This window comes from Corythoichthys intestinalis, chromosome 8 (assembly GCF_030265065.1).
Source record: "Corythoichthys intestinalis isolate RoL2023-P3 chromosome 8, ASM3026506v1, whole genome shotgun sequence".
Classification (NCBI taxonomy): Eukaryota; Metazoa; Chordata; class Actinopteri; order Syngnathiformes; family Syngnathidae; genus Corythoichthys; species Corythoichthys intestinalis.
The window spans coordinates 56,709,863-56,730,421 of NC_080402.1; the positions used below are offsets into that span (position 1 = coordinate 56,709,863).

At 41.9% G+C, this 20,559-nt stretch overlaps 1 protein-coding gene across 2 annotated transcripts in view; it reads right to left on the reverse strand.

Annotated features, from left to right (window-relative positions):
- The window catches only part of LOC130919936 (zeta-sarcoglycan), a 650,031-nt gene that overhangs the window by 39,660 nt on the left and 589,812 nt on the right, over window positions 1-20,559 (reverse strand). Inside the window, exon 7 of one of the 2 annotated variants that reach the window (XM_057842609.1) lies at window positions 10,668-10,791. The exons of the other annotated variant lie outside the window; for it this stretch is intronic. Coding sequence (XP_057698592.1) covers window positions 10,668-10,791 — 124 coding nt within the window. The remainder of the gene's footprint in view (window positions 1-10,667; window positions 10,792-20,559) is intronic. 2 annotated transcript variants of the gene reach the window in all.

A 20,559-nucleotide genomic window follows, 5' to 3' on the forward strand; every position in this document is an offset into this window, starting at 1 on the left:
TCGTCGCGTTTTCTTCATTCTGAATAATTCCCCCTCAATGGGCTGAATAGTAAAATCGATGAGCCCAGTCTACCGCTGACGTCATCCACCTGTTGGGGACGCTAAAGCCCTATAATGGTAGGCGTGGCTAACCGGCAGATTAAAAGACTAATTTCTCGTCACCTGCGCTTTGCTACATTGTTGTATATAGTCGAATCGTCTCAAAATATGATTCTGATTCACATAATAATGCAATTTAAGACTTTTTTCCTCGTGTCGTATGCTCTTTAAAGGGATCCACGGGTATAAAGACTTGTAAGCCCTAATAAGTCACAATTACTCTCTTGTACTAAAACATATTATTAGAAACACATAAAATATTGCCATTGATTAGAAAATCTATAATATTTAGTACATGTTTTGACCAACGTAGGGCGCCATGCTTTGTTTTTTTCCTGCGCAATGCAAGCTGGAGGTGATGATGCCTTTGGGGGGTACTGGGAGAATAGCTGTGCTTGATATTCGGGAAGCTAGTATGACGACTGCCATGATTTTGTCACATTCCGCTGCTGGTCAGATTGTTTTGTTACAGAGCTGTGGGATGAGTTCCCGATGTCTTACGTGTATTTAAACTGATCCTAGGCGGGTTGCCGAGATATTGACTTGCTGCCATTTGACAATTTATATTCTCCATCCCTTCGGGGGTAGTTGCAATCCTTACCTTGGTTTTTTGCGTTCGTCTGCCGCCCTCGTTTTTCGAGTCGTCTACCTTGTGCAGGTATTTGCGTGCATTATTTGTTTTCACCCTGCTTTTGCGGCACTTTGCCTCTCACTGTGGTTTTCCCTCAGGATTTTTTTAGTTGATTCCGACCTGCTGTCACGGACCCTTTTTTTGTCTCCATTTTCGCGATCACGTGTTTTTTTTTGTGTCTGATCAATAAACCCTTGTACGCAAACCCTCTGTTATTGTTGCATGCTTTGGGGTCCTACCTTGCTTCCACATTTGCGGACGGTAACGGATTTGTTGGTTTTCATCTGAGGACTAGAGTTACTGATTGCAGCGGATAGATCAATAAACAAATACTTACTATCGATGTAGAAAAAAAACGAACATAGCCCTTGTGGTGTTAGTTAATGTTACTAAACAGTGTGGTCTTGAACGCTACCTGTATGCAGCGAACGTGCTTTAAGTACATATAAAGTACACAACAGTCCTCTTATATCTTAATGTGCAAAATAAGGAATCATTATAATCTTTTGGGCAGAAAAACAAATAGCCAGCAATCAAACAAAGTTTAATACATTCATTTGTTTTTATTTATGCTGTATTCATGTTGCATATATATGTTTATGATGTAACTTGTTTATTTAGTACCTTTGTATAATATTGAGAGTCCAATGACTGTAATAGAGTGCTTATTCAGCGCCACAAAAGCTTCGGGAGCAACATCTGATAAGGGCGCAAAATCTGGTCACACCGGCAGGACAATCATCAATCTGGACAGCGGTTTTACTTGACAAAAAGATGAACCGATCGGGTAAGGCGGCACTCTCCTGGTCATGGAGGCAGAGCCCATTAGACAACTCAGGCGAGGCAAACTGCATCAAAGTTTTCGTGTGCTGTGATGCACAGGCTATCTGCAAAACTAATCAAACTGCTGTGTTTCACTGTACATTCTAATCATATGTAAAGTACACGGCAGCTCTGGATGCTAACAATCTCCATAATTATATTGGAAAAAGTTAGATCATACAATAGCTTACTGTGAAGATCTGCAAACAAAAGCTGGAATTTTTGACAGCAAGCACTCTACTGCTCCGTCACTAGAGCAGGAGAGTGTTTGCTGTCACTGACACTAGACAAACTTGCCACATGAACATTACCCGTTTTGTGCTATTCTTCTTTCATCGCGTCTTTCCGGTTCATTTTGCTTTTGCTGCTTGTTTTGTGAAATATCGACCGTGCTGTCCTGCTCATGAATGTTCCACTCGGGTTCAAATTGAAAGGGCTGAACAAATGACATGTTTATGTGGCTAAAGAGTCACACTCTGAAAGCCTGGTAAACCACCAGTTTACGTCACACCCCAGGGTGTATTGCCCCGTCAACAACACTGGCAACCTATTATTTAAACTAATTTGAGAAATTTAATAAAAACGAAAACTTCAAGAGGGTTTTTAATATCAAATTATTATAAGTCCTCTTAACATGTATATTTTATGAACTACAAGTCTTTATGTCCGTGGATCTCTTTAAAAACACAGTTTTACTTAAATAATCATCAATTTTTAATGCTCATGCTGTCAATCGAGTGAAAAAAGTGTCAAGCAATACCATGTTTCCCCCCTGATATCGTGTGAAATGGGCCAATGTACCAATACCATGTTTTTTGAAAAAATACATTTTTTTTCTTTTAGTATAAATTACTGCATACTCACTTGAATGTAAGGTCATTGCTATCACGGCTTGATCAGACATCGTTTAACTCATTGACTGCCAGTGACAGCACCCTCCCACTTCAAATGGATTGGACATCTGCTCGTGATAAACTAATTGAATTTCACAGCAGAAGATGATTGGATGCCACACGATTAGATGTCTACCATTATTTTGGGAAGGGCAATAAGTGCTCCCTATTTTACAGCGGCGTGCATAACTGGCAGCCATCTTGGCTAGGTTGACCAGTGGTTGGGGCACTGCAGCAGCTCGTTATTTCGTACTCCCCGATATTGATAACATAGTTTTGTGCCGTATCGAGAGTCACAAATAAAATCTGTTATCGAGAATATTTATACATGTGTCCAGTCCTATATCCAATGCGTGATGTTTTTTATTACAAAAGAGTACTCACCCTCGCCATTTCCCTCCTTTGCTTTGCCTGGGGTGGTGGGGTGGTCTCATCACAGCCAGTCATCGTCCTTTCTTGTTATCTCGGGACATTTAGGTGGCTGCGCGTGTAGGTGGGCACCGCATCTAATTTCAGCAGCAATTTCTTAGCAAAACCTGATTTCATTTGTCCATAGTTCGTATAGCTTTCAGGTGTAAAATGCGCACCACACAAAACCGTGGCTGGGTCTGCAAAATTAGCCCTCTTAGCACTGACGAACTTTACTCATTGTCTGCGTAGTCCAGCTCTTTTTCTCGCGTTCGGAAACTCATGGGTACTACATTGCGACAAATGGCTATTTGTAAACCACAGCATGACAGGTTTGAACCATTTTAGCGATTTTTTTGATAAAACATGAATGCAACTCTCTCGTCGATAAACAACGATGGCACCTGCCTCGACCTTTTGTTTCCTTGTTATGACGTCTCCGCCCCATTCGGCTGTTTCCGGAATGCTTTCGGAAATGTTCGTAATTTTCGATCTATTTTCGATAATTGCTCATGAATGCAATTTATTTTTTTTGATATCTCACAGCCTCTTAGTGTTTTCATACGTTTTAAATGAAAGAAAATTTAATAAAATTTCTTCATTGCTGCAACATGCGCATTCTGAAATTAATTTCCATTGATGTCGTGCATCACATCGAGTACAATGCATTTGAGCCAGTGCATGTGTGAGGAGTTTAATCAAGCGAGCAGGATACAAATAAGTAGCATTGAAATAGATACAGCTGCATTTGCTGTGGTTTAGTACAATAATTTTACGGCAGGATCACTTCCTCTTTTTGTCACATTTTTTTCAATACTTCCAAACCCCTCTGCCAGTCGTCGTTTAATCTGGCTGAAAGCGACTTCGCTCTGATTGCATGGGTGATTCTTTTGCGTGAATATGTTGTTTTATGTTGGTATGCTAAGCAGGCACCATTGACTCATACTAGCTTACACACTCCTGAACCTCAAAACTATCAAAAAACTAACCGCATTGAATTTGTTGAAATAAACTCCACCAACTAATTAAACCCCTGCCAAGTCGAAGATTAAGCCTTATGTCAAAAATTCTGAACTTCCTCGTTAAATTCATTTATAGGAAATTCAGTTGCATGCAATGATATTTTTCTGCCAAAAGTCACTCTCCGCCTATGCGTGAGACTCATTTTGTCCCAAACCTCCATGAAAGCGCGTTTATAAAGGTCGTGACGTCCACCGAACAGAATGCTATGACCATGCCTGCATCTCTGCTATATAACGCATTAAGAGTTTGCCACAAAATGCCCACTGCCGCTGGGAACACACCCTCTCATGGAGTTTCAGAATCTGCACTTTTCAAACAAATGTTCTCGAGCCTCACGGGCCATAGGCAGTGTTGTTAATACTAGCGTTAGAATATAACGGCGTTACTAACGGCATTTTTTTTCCCAGTAGTGAGTAATCTAATTAATTACTTTTCTCATCTTGGCAACGCCGTTACCGTTACTGAGGCGGGAAAGGTGTGTGTTACTATGCGTTACTATGTGGTTGAATGACGCAGGAAAAGTCTGAGAGAGATGGACTCGCAGAGACGAGAGAGCAGAACAGGAGTGGGGAGGAGGCAAGGGAGTTGTGACGCCGTTGCAAACGCGATGCTAGGCGGCTCCAATAATACCTGACTGTCGCCGATAGCCTACAAACTACGCCCACATGATGCTGCTGTAGATATCACATGTATATAGAACTAGATGCAAATGACAGACACGGCAGCATTAGCAACATGTATAAAGAACTAGATGTGTCAGTAAACAGCCGCCATCTTAAAGCAGTAGACTTCTCAGGAAGGCTCTGTTGAAGAGAACCTTCCTTGCGAACCTAAGTAACTTTTTTATCTAAAATGCTCCTAAATCGGCAAAATCGTGACTTAAATCTATCTTTAAATGATGAAACAGTTTTAAAACTTACACATGTGGAAAATAGACAGAAGGGAACAAATAACGGGAGCAATTTTAACTAATTTAATGGTTAATTCACAACAATAAATGACTTCCACACATAGCAAAGGTTACTTCTAGTATCGCAATATCCGCAATACCCCTGTGTCTAGTTAAGTTTAGGGTAAAGAATTGGGCTAGGGCCAATTGTCCCGAAAACCCACTAAACTTCACATTGTGTGACCTATTTTTTTTTTTTTGCTTTGCTGAGTGACTGATTACACTTACATTCAGGTAACTGAGTTACTAATACAATTACCTTTTGGGAGAAGTAATTTGTAACTGTAATTAATTACTTTTTTAAAGTAAGATTAACAACACTGCTCATAGGACATTTTGGAAGATGTTTGGGTACTCGTGAGAAGGGACCATATTTTATTTCTGCCTCATAGTTAAAAGAAAAAAAAAGCAAAGGGCATTCCAGCTAATCCCCGGGGTTACGAACGAGTTCCGTTCCTACACCGGCGACATAACCTGAATTTCTGCGTACCTACCCCTAAGTATCCCCTAAATCTCAAAATAACTATCCAAAAACATGTATTATACATCATTGTACTGTCCTTGCCAAGATGTTGGCGCTATGTCCTTGCTAGACAGCGAGCTGTGCTCCGAAATGACGATGTCAGACGTCTGTGTGGTTTGCTGACATTATTCAGCTGCTCATCACATCAACACTTGCAGAATGAAACTAAAATAAAATTTAAATTTAATCAGTTTCATCTTACGTACCAGCAATTAAAACTGGCGTTGATAACTAGCTGCTGGTACAGCAATAACAATCCACACAAACGATTAGCATGTATCAGTTAGCGTCCGCACATCATCAAAAACAATCACATAATTTCGCCACAAGTATTCGACCACAATTGAAAACACACAATAAACAGTACAAAAGGTATTATATACAGGTGTTTCCTCTGTGTACGCGTCACAAACAACAAATGTGCACGCAGGCTTGCAGCTGCATTCCCCTCTCTATCACTTGGCTGCGCGACTCCTTCGTGGGTGCAAACGCACTCTTCCTCGTGTGTGCGCATGTGCTTTTCTTCGTGGGTACATGCACACTTACTCGCGAGCTATTAATACTACCTGCTCTGCGCTTCCTGCGCCAACATAAAAGAATACATCATAAAACAGAAGTCAACTTTAGAAAAAAAAATAAAATCACGTAAATCGGGTACGTCGTAACCTGGGGACTACCCGTAATAGGAAAATAATAACATAAAATAAAATTAAAAATTAAAAAAAAGAATTTTATACATGTGTATTATTCGGCCTTTCTGAATGTATGAGTGGCCTTTATGGATCAGAATCAAAGGTGCGTTGCGCAGAGAAACTAACTAGAACTCGAAACTTTGGTTTGGAATTTCACAATTACTCAAATTTGGGACTTTTGCATTCTTTTGAAAGAGCAAGTTAGCATGTTCCAATGAGACCTTACCACTACCATCTTTGCCACTGTCATCACTTTTCTGCCATTTTGATCTCAGGCGTTATTATACGTAGCATCAACATTTGATCATTTGACAAATGAATAATCTGTGTTCATTTAAAATAAGCATAAAGATAAAATCACATGTGACATTACATAAACCTTTAAGGCTTCTTGATGGATTCATGTGTCCAATTTCATACATTTCACACGTTTAAAGGTTTACATGATTAACAGGCACCGTACTACATATCCTTCATGCTGGCATTCAATCATTCATTCATTCATTTTTAGAGCCTTTTGTGGTGTCAGTCCTTGCCAAAATCCTTGTGCGACCCAGCTCTAACATTCATGTTATTGTTCACTTCCTCGGAGACATCCATTAATGCATGGACGACAGGGAGGGAGAAAGAGCGAGCGAAGGAGGATGAGAAACAAAGAGATAATGGATGAGACGGGAACAGAGGACAAAAGAATGCATGAAATGCAGAGACAGAGAGAACTGACACAAAAGAGGAAAAAGTCCCTCCTCCTTTATCCAATAAAGTGACAGTCATGCTGACGTACAACCCCGGCAGAGGAAAGTTAATTAGATAGGCTTTGTTACTCAGATATGACAAACTGAGAGGATGGAGTCGAAGAACATGTAAAAGAGGTTCTTCTGAAGTGTGGTGTGAATGCGCATTTCTGGCAGTACATCGTTTTATGCTCCTGCATAAAATAGATCGACGGTCTGAAATTGTTCAAACAGCTCAAGTCAGATGGGATAGGCTCCACTCCTCCTGTGACCCTCCACAGGGTCAACGATATGAAAAATGATTAATGGCCGCCCTCTATGCAAGCTAAATTTAAGTCCAACACTTAAGTGCGTAGTACAGGGATGAAGTTGTGTACTTTTCCTGATTAAGGGCCAGCAGGGAGAGACAAGATAAGGAAAGAAGTGGGAGAAGAGAATATGAGAGGATTCCAAGAGGGTTGTGGAGAGGAGGAAACGAGAAATGAGTTTTAGAGAGGATTATTAGAATTCGTGTGCGTGTGTGTGTTCATCAGGGTTATAAAAGTTTGGAATTTTTCATGATAGTTTCTTTTCTAATTTCAAGTCATTTATAAAGTGTGTTTTTTAATGTTTTGTTCTACTTTAGTTTTTTGATTTTGTAAATGTGTGACATAAAAAAGGAATGTTAGGTATTGAGTGACAAAAATTCAACAACAACAACAACATAAAATAAAACATTTCAAAACATGAACTTAAAATACTGCTTCTAGGGTCAGATTAGATACAAACAACAACAACCAACCAACCAAAACCAATCGTAAACATGCTGGAAAACCAATAAAAATGAATCGTTTAAAAAAACAAATGTTTTGATACATTGAATTTACAGTCTCCATTTTGGCATTCTTTGTATTCTCTTGCTGTCAAATTGCAAATTTATGAAGTGGACTTTCAGATTTGTGTCTCCAACTGCAAGGGACTTGTTTTTATTTGCAACCGTCATGGATGGATGGATGTATACTCTACTACTCAGTCCGAATCCATCCATCCATTATTTACCACTTAATCTGAGATCCGGTTGCAGGGACAACAGCTTTAGAAGGGAAGCCCAGACTTCACTCTACCCAACCACTTCAACCAGCTCCTCCGGCGGGATCCCAAGGCATTCCCAAGGCATTTGAGAGAAAGTCTCTCCAGCTTGCCGGTGGGACATGCCCAGAACACCTCTCCAAGTAAGCATCCAGGAAGCATCCAAACAGGATGCCTGAGCCACCTCATCTGGCTCCTCTCAAAGCGGAGGAGTAGTGGCTTGACCCTGAGTCCCTCCCGGATGATCAAGCTTCTCACTGTATCTCTAAGAAAGAGCCCGGACACTCTGCGGAGGAAATTCATTTGGCCGCTTGTATCCAGGACCTTGTTCTTTCAGTTACGACCCACAGCTCGTGACTAGAAGTGTGGGTAGGAACGTAGATCAACTGGTAAATCAAAAGCTTCGCCTTTTGGCTCAGCTCCTTTTTCACCAGAATGGACCGGTACAGAGTCCGCATCACTGCAGACAAAGCACCAATCCGCCTGTCGATCTTCCTCTCCCTCCTAAACCCCACTCGTGAACAAGACCCCAAGACACTAAAAGTTAGGATGTCATCCACGATCCCAAGAGGGCACACAATCCTTTTACTGAGGACCATGGTCCCTGATTTGGAGGTGCTGATCTTCATCCCAACCGCTTCACACGCGGCTGCAAACCGCTTCACACGCGGCTGCAAACCGCTCCAGTGAGATTTGGAGATCACAGTTTGATGAAGCTAACAGCGCCACATCATCTGCAAGAAGCAGAGGTGCAATGCTGTGGCCACCAAACTGGACTCCCTCAACGCCTCTGTTAGGCCTAGAAATTCTATACATAAAGGTTATTAACAGATTTGGTGACAAAAGGCAACCTTGGCGGGGTCCAACCCTCACTGGGAGCGAATCCGACTTACTGCTGGCAATGCGGACCAAACTCTGACACCGGTCGCACAGGGACCGAACAGCCCTTACAAGGGGCTCGGTACCCTGTACTCCCGAAGCACCCCCACAGGACTCCCTGAAGGACAAGGTCGAACGCCTTTTCTATATGCGCAAAACACATGTAGACTGTTTTAGGCTGAGGGGTGTGATCCCTCTATAGTTGGAACAGATCCTCCGGTCCCCCTTCTTAAAAAAGGACTACCGTATTTTTCGGACTATAAGTTGCAGTTTCTTTTATAGTTTGGCTGGGGGTGCAACTTATGCTCTGGAGCGACTTAGGTGTGAAATTATTAACACACTATTATATCATTTCACATGCTATTTTGGTGTTTTGGAGAGACTGATGCTTTGGTAAACATGTTAGCATTTTCTTTATGCTATAGCTATCTGAATAACTCTTAATAGCTATGTTAAGTTAACATACCGGCCACGTTCGCATTTCGTTGTTCATGCATCATGTAACATTATCATACTGTAGACTTATTCAGCATGTTGTTCTCTATTGTATTTTTATTTTAAATTGCCTTTCAAGATGACATATCTGTTCTATGTGTTGGATTTTATAAAGTCAATTTCCCCCATAAATGCGACTTATACTCCGGTGCGACTTATAAGTTTTTTTTTTCCTCTTCATTGTGCACATATTTGGGCTGGTGCGACCAATACTAAGGTGTGACCTTATAGTCAGAAAAATATATTACTCAATCCAAGCGACAATAGTAAACATTCATTCATTCCTGTTGGGACAAAGTACCTCGAGAGTTTTTAGTCCACGAACATGCTAAGATGAGATACCAGCTAAAAATCTGCTCTGGAAGGTGAAAACAGGGCGCTTGGTATCTATTGTCCACAATCGTCCATAGCGTCTCCTTGATGTGATTCTTTACCAAGGTCTACAATTGGTCAAAAGCTGATGACCATCTCCTTTGTATTGGATGTTGTTCAAAAGCAGGCCCATCCTGCCCCTCAAGACACTTAAAAACCACCTTGATGAGACCTGCTTTTTCAAAATTCTGTTCTTTCAGTTATACAGCCAGCAAAATCTCCTGTAGTGACTCAGTGCTACTCTCCATCATCAGGTAGTCAAAGAGCCAGCAATTAAAGGAGGGATTCACAGACATCCTCTTGAGCGCCTCTCTAATTAATATAGACCTGATGATGTCAAAAGCACTTGAAAAGTCAATGATAGCTAATCTAGATCAGAGTATGTCTGATGTAGCAGAGAAAAGACATATTGTACATTGCAACATCATTGTACCCAAAGTATTTAAGTTTTATAGCTTGCGTGGTCTATGGTGCCAGGCGGTGGAGGAACAGCTACTCAAGGGTCTGGATGCGGATGCACAGTTTTTCTTGTATAGAAAACTGAAAGATCCAACCTGACAGTGTGTCCAATGAATGGGGATACTTCAGTTAATTACAGAATTAATCACACACTGTGCTCTTGTGGTCACACATGCACACACACACCCCTACACACACTGACATGGCCAAGCATGAGCTTGTGCTCCCTCATGACAGGCTTTTATGCAAAGAGACAGACAGTAAGATAGCAGGCAAACAGAAGACACATTTGACAGCAGCGGATGACAGGGAACCTCATCAAAGCAGCTTTAATGAAGTCACTTTTCGAAACACAACAAGAGGGGCGGAGAAAAGAAGGACAAGGTCACTAGATTGATGACACTCATTAGCCTAATAAGGTACTATAATGAAAGGGGCCCTATTACGTCCGCTATGTAAAAAAACACAAATCAGAATAAACGCAGCTATTACATGTAATTTTCCTGGCATACTAGAAACACAACTCAACAGAAAACTGCATTATGTAAATCTTCCAATTCCACTGTGAGAATCAATAAACGATTATCTCATCATTCTTAAATAGTATACTGTATTCTTACCTCTCCTTCTGAGGACTGCAGTAGGAGGTCTTTCCGACATGATGCTGTGAAGTCTCCAACCCCAGCACTGACCTCCACACCTCGGGGAGCTTCCAGAGTTAGGGTCCGGGTCGGGGATTCAAGCCTGGGAAATATGACCATTATTTCAACTTGGTGGTAACTAGTAGAATGCATTATCTCTATGGATGAGAACATGATGTGAATTGGTTGAAAAGAGATTCCGAGTTCGTGGCGTCAAAAGGGACAATGACTGAGGTAATAAATATACTGCAACTATCAAGCTTTGGTCTCTCACACAGTGGAATTTTAGGAGCCTTTTTATCCATGCACACTTGGGGTGGTAACTCACCATACGATTCAATTTGTGACTAACAATTATCAACACATGGGTCAAAAGATCAATATGATATTCAATGATACTATTAAAGAGAAAATGGCTTTTCCGATAGGAAAAATAAAAAAGTACTTGTGTGGTATATCCGTCAAAAACGATTGTCTTCATGAGACGATTTCAGTGCAACACTACAGCAACACTATATCAATTGCAGCTTTCTTGCAAACAAAAGAGTGTCTTTCTTAACATAGACACTTTTGTAGTAGATCATTTCGGTAGCAGCCTGTTGATTCCTTTACTAAACAGTGACACCATTTGAAAACGATTATCGATTCTTGGTGAGAGCATATCGATAACCTATTGGGATGTGGGGTTGCCAACTCCGTGAAAAAAGAAAAATAGAGACACCTCTTTAGTATAGATGGTCGGCTCGAGAACTGTCAACCTTTTTTGTATGTAAGAAATGATTGTTTTATTTTTTTGTTGTGATTATTTGTCACAAACCTGAATTAATTAGGTGAGTATTTGGTTGATATAAACACCTTGAAAAACAATAATTATGAGCAATGTATTATAATACAAAATCTAAAAAAATGTGTTTAATAAAATGAATATGTTCTGCTTGAATCAAAACTGTATAATTTTACCCTTACCCCTTTAAGGTATGGGCCTATTTTGTCTGATTTTGCATGCCTTTGAAGTTGCCTTTATATTTCAAAGAAAGAATTGTTTACGATGGCCTGGTTTGGTCCCTTTTTTCCGTTTTTCATGTCCAAACTGTTGTTTCCTTCAGTGACCAATTATAAATCATCATTTTAGAATACACAATATTCTAATTTCGAAATTAGAATATTGTGTATTCTAATTTCGAAATTAGAATATTGTGTATTCTAATTTCCTGAGACAGTCCTGTATATATACACAGGACTGTCTCAAAAAATTAGAATATTGTGTATTCTAATTTCCTGAGACAGTCCAGTATACAGCAGACCAAACAGTGAAGAACAGTGAAAAAAGATATACCATCTAACACAAAAAGTGTTTAGAGGCCATCTCTTTATGAGTTTAGGTATTGCGGCCCATCACCTGATGAAAACTATGTACACACAATCAAGCTTCTTGAACACACATTTATATACACAAATTGAGAAGACTGATTGTGGGAAAAAAATATATATTGAAGCGGTATGCTTGTTAAAGTCTTTATTGGTCGAATTGCTGTGTTGCACTCCGTGAACTCTCTTGCACTCTCTCTAATGAACCGGAACGCGCGCGGCTCTTTATAGTGTCTAGTCACGTGACTGTGACGCAGCCGGTAACGCGCTCGGCCAATCAGACACACAATTACGGTGGGTGAATTATGTCCAACAAAGAGTCACCACACAGGTCCCCCCAGAATTCACCCACACAGGACGCCAGGCGCAACCCGAATCAACAAAACAGAAAGCATGGGTTGCGCGACCGGGGCGTCTGTGGAAGACGACTGAACAGACGGTCAGGCGGCCGTCCAGGATGCCAGATGCGGGACGCCCAAGCAGAACAGTCTGGAGGACGCCCAGGATGCCAGGCGGCGGGCGACGGAACGAGACGATCAGGCGGCCGTCCAGGACGCCAGATGCGGGACGTCCGAGCAGAACGGTCTGGAGGACGCCCATGACGAGGAGCGCGCCGCGCAGCACCGCGCAGGCGAGGCCGGAGAAGCGGACGCCGAGAGAGGCAGCATGCGTTGCTCAGCAGCGGTCGAGACTTGCGACGAGCAGCACCACCCGGTCGAGGCTGCAGACGAGGGCGACGGGTGCGGCGGTCGGAATCGACCGGTCGAGGCCGGAGACGAAGGCGACCGGCGCGGCGGTCGGAGTCGCCCGGTCGTGGACAAGGGCGACAGGCGAGACGAACCAGGTCGACCGGTCGTAGCAGGAGCGGGGGAAACGCCGAAACCGGAGCGACGTCATCGTTGTCCAAAGGCGGTGGACGAGGAGAGATGTCGGGGGTGGCGTTCGCAGGCGCTGGCCGACGTGCAACCTCGGAGACTTCCGGAGGCGCCGGCACAGCAGCAAGGCTAGCGGCGATGGCCAACGGCATAGGCTGAGGACTGACCTCGGAGACTCCCGGAGGCACTGGAGCGAGGTCAGTGGCGGCGGCGTCCAGCGGCGCCGGTAGAGGGGCGACCTCGGAGACTTCCAAAGGCGCAGGTGCTGGAGCGACGTCAGCAGTGGCCAGAGACGCAGGCACAGGAATGACGTCGTGAGGAAGGCCAAGAGCAGGCGCAGTGTCGACGAGAAGACCAGGGCCGGACGGGACGCCGTCGAGTAGACCAGGGCCGGACGGGGCGTCGTCGAGTAGGCCCGAGGCGGACGGGGCGTCGTCGAGTAGGCCGCAGGCGGACGGGGCGTCGTCGAGTAGGCCGCAGGCCGGCGCACCGTCGTCGAGTAGGCCGCAGGCCGGCGCAATGGCGCCGCAGCCGGGAAAGCCAGGGACGGGCGCAGCGGCGTCGACGGAGAGCGGCGACGGAGCCGAGGCGAGCGAGAGCGGGGCCGGAGGCGAGACAGCAACGTCGGCGTCGGGAAGTGCCAGAGCGGAGGTGCGCGGCGGTGGCGTGGGTACCGGGACAGAAGTACGGCTGCGAGGAACCGGGGCAGAAGTGCCGCCATCTTTGGCGGGTACCTCGGGCAGCAGGGCTCTCGAGGCGGGCACCCTGGGCGCCTCTGAAGTCGATTTGTATGACGGTTCAAAAAGTCTGAGGAGGTGCGCCTTGAGCCCCGTGTACTTGCCCACCTTCGGTGGATAAACCACAAAGCGCTGTGCTCTAACCGCCGTTGAGTGCCCGAGCGCGGCCACCGCGTGGTAGAGGCGCATGGTGTCGTTGGAAACACCACGGAGGACGAACTGCTCCTCCGCGTTAGCGAACCACGCGGCCGCAGAAGACTTATTGAATGTCGCCAGCTCGAAAAAGCTAGAGTCCGCCATTGCAATAAAGTGTTCAAAATGCCTCTGAGACTTCAGCGAGGCAGTCGGGGTCACCAGTGAAGCGGTATGCTTGTTAAAGTCTTTATTGGTCGAATTGCTGTGTTGCACTCTGTGAACTCTTGTGCACTCTCTCTAATGAACCGGAACACGCGCGGCTCTTTATAGTGTCTAGTCACGTGACTGTGACGCAGCCGGTAATGCACTCGGCCAATCAGACACACAATTACGGTGGGTGAATTATGTCCAACAAAGAGTCACCACAATATATAACATTGGGGAAAAAAGTTTTTTTCAAAAATATTTACAATAAACAAGTTAATTTTTTTTCAGGCATGCCACTCCGAAAAGCAGTTTCGTCCTGGAATTAGACACAGGGCTACATCCCACAGCCCACACTTCCATGGGGTGTCGGTCCTCTTTCCACCCTTTGCGCACTGCTGGCATTTCCTCCGGCCTTGAGCTGCTTTGCTTCTCCCTTCTGCCCCGTCACAGATGGTGACTGGCACATGGATTGTGCATTGCTGCTTTGGCTTAGTTGAGGCCTCGAATAGAATACCATAGCTGAATATGTGCTACATCCCTAATCTTCATATAGAAAGAAGAACACCACACATTATAAATTCCTGCCTGGGATACACACCGTGCACGTACGACTTTGATCTGATATGCACATTTTATTATTATATACACAAAGACACACTTATATTGCATCAAAATTAACTTTGTCTTGCAATATCAAAAGAAACTTTCAAAAGAAACGTTTTCAGCATAAAAAAAAAAAGTGAGTTGGCTTACCTCTGCTCGTCGATGGCGTCACCCACATGTTCAAATCCGTCACTATCTTCACTCACAGACTCTTCCGAAGAAGACGATGATGACGAATTTGGACCATCCTCTTCCTCAAGTTGATCAAAAAGCACAATTGCTTGCGCTAAATTTAGTTTTCCGTTCATTCTCAAAGTCACACAAAGTCGCTCGCTCGAATCAAACGGCCGTCGCTCGCCACCTCGCTGCTTCAGAACACTCCTCCCTCTCGTTCGGTGGAACCTCGCACGGCAGTTATATTTATTAAAAAAAAAAAAAAAAACGCATTTTGTGCTTCCACTGTGACTTCGAAAGGGTTCTTTTGATTTGTGTTTTTTTCATGGAGCTTCCGTTTTGAAATGAAAGAAATGATGGAAATATAGACATAAACAAATGATCCATGCAGCGTTTTAATGTTTTTTTTTGAGAGAACAATAAAACTATAAAACTTAAATGACAATATCTCACGTTTTAGTTGGTCGATTGACTTCAAATAATAACGAGAGTAAACCGCAACTTCCGCACTTTAAAACGAGACCAACCAACGGCATGTGGGTGACGTAATTAAAACGTGAGGGCGCTTCAAAGACGACGTGCGCTGAGGACGCGCTGGCGCGTCCTTCGACTCTCAAGGGTGGTCCCAAGTAGGGCTGCAGCTATCGAATATTTTAGTAGTTGTAGTTGATTAATGGATGAACTAGTTAGTTCGAACAATCGAATAATAGAATAAGGAACGTAAAAAAATTAGAACACATGAGCTGAGCCTCAAACAATATAAAAAAACAAATAAATTAGGATCTAAGTACAACAAAAGAACAATTGGCTAACTTACTATACATCGCAAAAGTCCGCTATCTTAAATGCTATAAAATGCTGTTTTTTTATTTTTTTATTTTTTATTTTTTTATTTTTTACAATGCTCTTAATAAATGGTCCAAACACATATTCCCACAAAAAATAGCTAAATATACCTGTGAACTAAATTATGAATGCATTATAATCATAATAATAATAATAATAAAAACATTAGCTCAAACAAAAACTTAGATTATGTTGGTGTTAACAGGGAGCAGCTGGATTCAGCCATGTGAAATGAATTATGTCATAGTCCCTCTTGCCACTCGAGTTCAGTGTATTCATCCAAATGAATAAAACAAAATACAAACACTTAAAAAAAAAAATACAATGCCACCTTATTTAAACGAATACTCGAAGCAGCAAAATTTAATCCGAATTGTTTTTCTAATTGAATTACTCGAGTTAATCGATTAATTATTGCAGCAATAGTTCTAAGCTTTTTTTTGCTTGTGTTTTTGGCAGATTTTTAAATACTTTTTATTTTCTTCTCGCTATAGCATGTAAAAATGTGCATGTTCAACATGCCCTTGGTATCTTGCTTGGTATATGTTTTTCTTAGCACAACATAATCTATATAACCTGTATACTCTAATATACAGTGCCTTGCAAAAGTATTCGGCCCCCTTGAACCTTGCAACCTTTCGCCACATTTCAAGCTTCAAACATAAAGATATACAATTTTAATTTTTTGTCAAGAATCAACAACAAGTGGGACACAATCGTGAAGTGGAACAAAATTTATTGGATAATTTAAACTTTTTTAACAAATAAAAAACTGAAAAGTGGGGCGTGCAATATTATTCGGCCCCCTTGCGTTAACATTTTGTAGCGCCACCTTTTGCTCCAATTACAGCTGCAAGTCGCTTGGGGTATGTTTCTATCAGTTCTGCACATCAAGAGACTGACATTCTTGCCCATTCTTCCTTGCAAAACAGCTCGAGATCAGTGAGGTTGGATGGAGAGTGTTTGTGAACAGCAGTCTTCAGCTCTTTCCACAGATTCTCGATTGGATTCAGGTCTGGACTTTGACTTGGCCATTCTAACACCTGGATACGTTTATTTTTGAACCATTCCATTGTAGATTTGGCTTTATGTTTTGGATCATTGTCCTGTTGGAAGATACATCTCCGTCCCAGTCTCAGGTCTTGTACAGATACCAACAGGTTTTCTTCCAGAATGTTCCTGTATTTGGCTGCATCCATCTTCCCGTCAATTTTAACCATCTTCCCTGTCCCTGCTGAAGAAAAGCAGGCCCAAACCATGATGCTGCCACCACCATGTTTGACAGTGGGGGTGGTGTGCTCAGGGTGATGAGCTGTGTTGTTTTTACGCCAAACGTATCGTTTTGCATTGTGGCCAAAAAGTTCAATTTTGGTTTCATCTGACCAGAGCACCTTCTTCCACATGTTTGGTGTGTCTCCCAGGTGGCTTGTGGCAAACTTTAAACGAGACTTTTTATGGATATCTTTGAGAAATGGCTTTCTTCTTGCCACTCTTCCATAAAGGCCAGATTTGTGCAGTGTACGACTGATTGTTGTCCTATGGACAGACTCTCCCACCTCAGCTGTAGATCTCTGCAGTTCATCCAGAGTGATCATGGGCCTCTTGGCTGCATCTCTGATCAGTTTTCTCCTTGTTTGAGAAGAAAGTTTGGAAGAACGGCCGGGTCTTGGTAGATTTGCAGTGGTCTGATGCTCCTTCCATTTCAATATGATGGCTTGCACAGTGCTCCTTGAGATGTTTAAAGCTTGGGAAATCTTTTTGTATCCAAATCCGGCTTTAAACGTCTCCACAACAGTATCTCGGACCTGCCTGGTGTGTTCCTTGGTTTTCATAATGCTCTCTGCACTTTAAACAGAACCCTGAGACTATCACACAGCAGGTGCATTTATACGGAGACTTGATTACACACACGTGGATTCTATTTATCATCATTGGTCATTTAGGACAACATTGGATCATTCAGAGATCCTCACTGAACTTCTGGAGTGAGTTTGCTGCACTGAAAGTAAAGGGGCCGAATAATATTGCACGCCCCACTTTTCAGTTTTTTATTTGTTAAAAAAGTTTAAATTATCCAATAAATGTTGTTCCACTTCACGATTGTGTCCCACTTGTTGTTGATTCTTGACAAAAAAATTAAATTTCATATCTTTATGTTTGAAGCCTGAAATGTGGCGAAAGGTTGCAAGATTCAAGAGGGCCGAATACTTTTGCAAGGCACTGTATTTCTATACCGTAATTCGCCAAAAAGTGCACAAATACGTATTAAGTGAAGCAGTCAGACATCTCGTCCCAAGAGCATGAGTGCCCTCTCGTGTCACGTGTGCATACTTGCACTGATAAGACATTTTCTACCATCAAAATAAAACGATCGTATATCCAGTTTTTTTTTGTGGTCAATCAATTTCAAATAAAAACTGGGAGAGTTTGAAGTCATGTTGAAAACATTATTATGGCTCTTTAAAAACGTCATGCGCTTGATCACTCAGGCTTGATCATGGAGTTAATATACAAAGCAGAACATTTTGTGCAGTCTGAAAAGGTGCAAACATAAACTTTAAGGTAAAATTGCAAATAAAAAATGTCTGAAAAAACACAAAACAACCTGCGATGTTGCATTATTTTTTTGGGTCGTCAAAAAATAGCAGTGCATCATTTTCAAATAAACCCACCTGGAAGCCACAAACAATGTAAAACATTTTTTTCGAGCGTTTAATACTGGGAAGTCTGCCAATTTTTGTCCTACTCATAGAGTCTAGCCAGCCAATCAGTATTTCCCAGTAACTGCTCATTTACCAAACAAAACAGTTGAAGTGCTCTATTTGCTAAATACCATTACGTTAACTGGCTCACCTCTAGATTTTTCTGACCAGAAAAGCCATGTGTCTCTGCTTTAAAATTGCCTGACTTTTAATACCCCGCTCGCCATTCTGAAGCTAATGCTAAATCGAGTGCTACGGTAATGCTAGAAGTTACATTTAATGTCTCATTATCACTCAGCCAGAGGTGGTTAGAGTAACCAAAATCTTACTCAAGTGAGTGTAGCGTTTCTTCAAAATAATATTACTCAAGTAAAAGTAGTCATTCAAAAAATTTACTCTAGTACGAGTAAAAAAGTATCAAGAGAAAAGAATACTCAAGTAATGAAAAACATTGTGAGTAATTGCTTATTTTTGTTTTATTTTTTTTAAACAGCGGTATTTTTTTTCATTTTTTAAAATTATTATTATTGTTTTTTTTTTTATAAATTGTTGTTATAATTATACTGTACAATAACCCATTACAAAACCAAATTAAGCCAAAGGAAAAAAACACACAAAAAAAAAATAATAATAATTCCGGCACGAGACAAAAAAAAAAAACGATAGAAATGAAGCATTATTCGTCCAAAGAGCATAGTGGAGAAAATAGTTCCTATCTTGAATAGGTGCTTCATAGTTACTATTATGAAATTAAAAGGATCATATCGCCAGTTTTCTGTGGTCAATCGGAGCCAAATAAAAACTGGGAAAACGGTTAAAATCCGCGCTTTCGAGTCATGTTGAGGGTAGCACTCTATATGAAATACTTCATATTTAAGCTGCTTTAAAGATGCCACGTGATTGAATAGGCTGGCGTGATCATAGAACGGCTAGCTTGCATCTTATTTGGTTTAATGCAGTCATGTGATTATTGTTGCGACGTCTCATTGGTGAAACTGGTTCAGACACTGTTGGTGTTTCTAGCAGAAAAAAAAGTAAAATCTAATACTTTATGGAGAATAACGGGGAAAAATGTAACGACTAGTGTAGCCTAAAGTAGCGTAGTAAGAGTAGCTTTTCTTCCTAAAAAATCTACTCAAGTAAACGTAAAAAGTATGGCTTACTCTTGGAAGTAAATTTTTCTCAAAAAGTTACTCAAGTAATGTTAACGGAGTACATGTTACTACCCACCTCTGCACTCAGCGCAGACCTTTAAAGGCCAAAGCAGCGTTGGATATTCTCTCTTGCCAAGACAAGAAAACAAATCTTACCATGTTTCCAAACAAGCAAGATGGAGCGCGGCCTAGTTTTAGAGTACACACATGCTCAACTCCGATGAGGATGGAGAGGCGGATTGTGAACACATGACAGAATTGATGTCACATTTTGGTCTCGTTGTCGTCTCATCAGACGAAAACTGGCATTTATCTCGTGTTCTAGTCTCCCAAGCCAAGTTTTTAGCTAATCATCGTGACGTCATCGTCATGAAAAAAATGGTTCGTCGTCGAAATAATTTTCTGTTTTACGAAGTACGGTTGGCAACCTGATTGGGATGGGAAGTAAATACTATACAAAAACACAAACATTACCCTTGTTTTGCCACAGAGGAATGTAAGGAGTTTTAAAAGGTGTCACCGTCTCCGAAACCTGCTGTGAATACTGAATCCGAAAAAATAATAATTAACATTCTGAAGTGCTCAAAAAAGCATAGAATGTGGTCGGTGTAAATCTCCTTGAAGCGTGCAAGGTCAGTAACTCTCGTCACAAAGTTGAAAACAATATAAAAAGATTAAACAACACGGTGGCATTAGATAAGTGCTACTGTTTCGCTCAAGGGTAAGCTGGCAAATCAAATTGAATAAAAGGCCCTTTTGGCAAAGCGAAGTGAATTACAATTGATAATGGGGGACTATAATAAATTAAACAGCACATTCACGATAAAATAAAATTGGGAAAAAAATGCTTTGCTATTGGGACACTTGTCTGGATACGTTTTACTCGGAGATGCTTGCTCTGAAGGGATGTTGGGGGAATACAACAAGGCCACAAATAGATTAAATTGATGCATGGCCATAAGGGGGATTGCTGGCAGTATCAACCTAGTATTCATCAATAGTTAAAAGTCAGGTTTATTCAACAAAATCTTTATCCCCAGGCTCGTTCTGCAAGGTAAGGATTGTGCCTA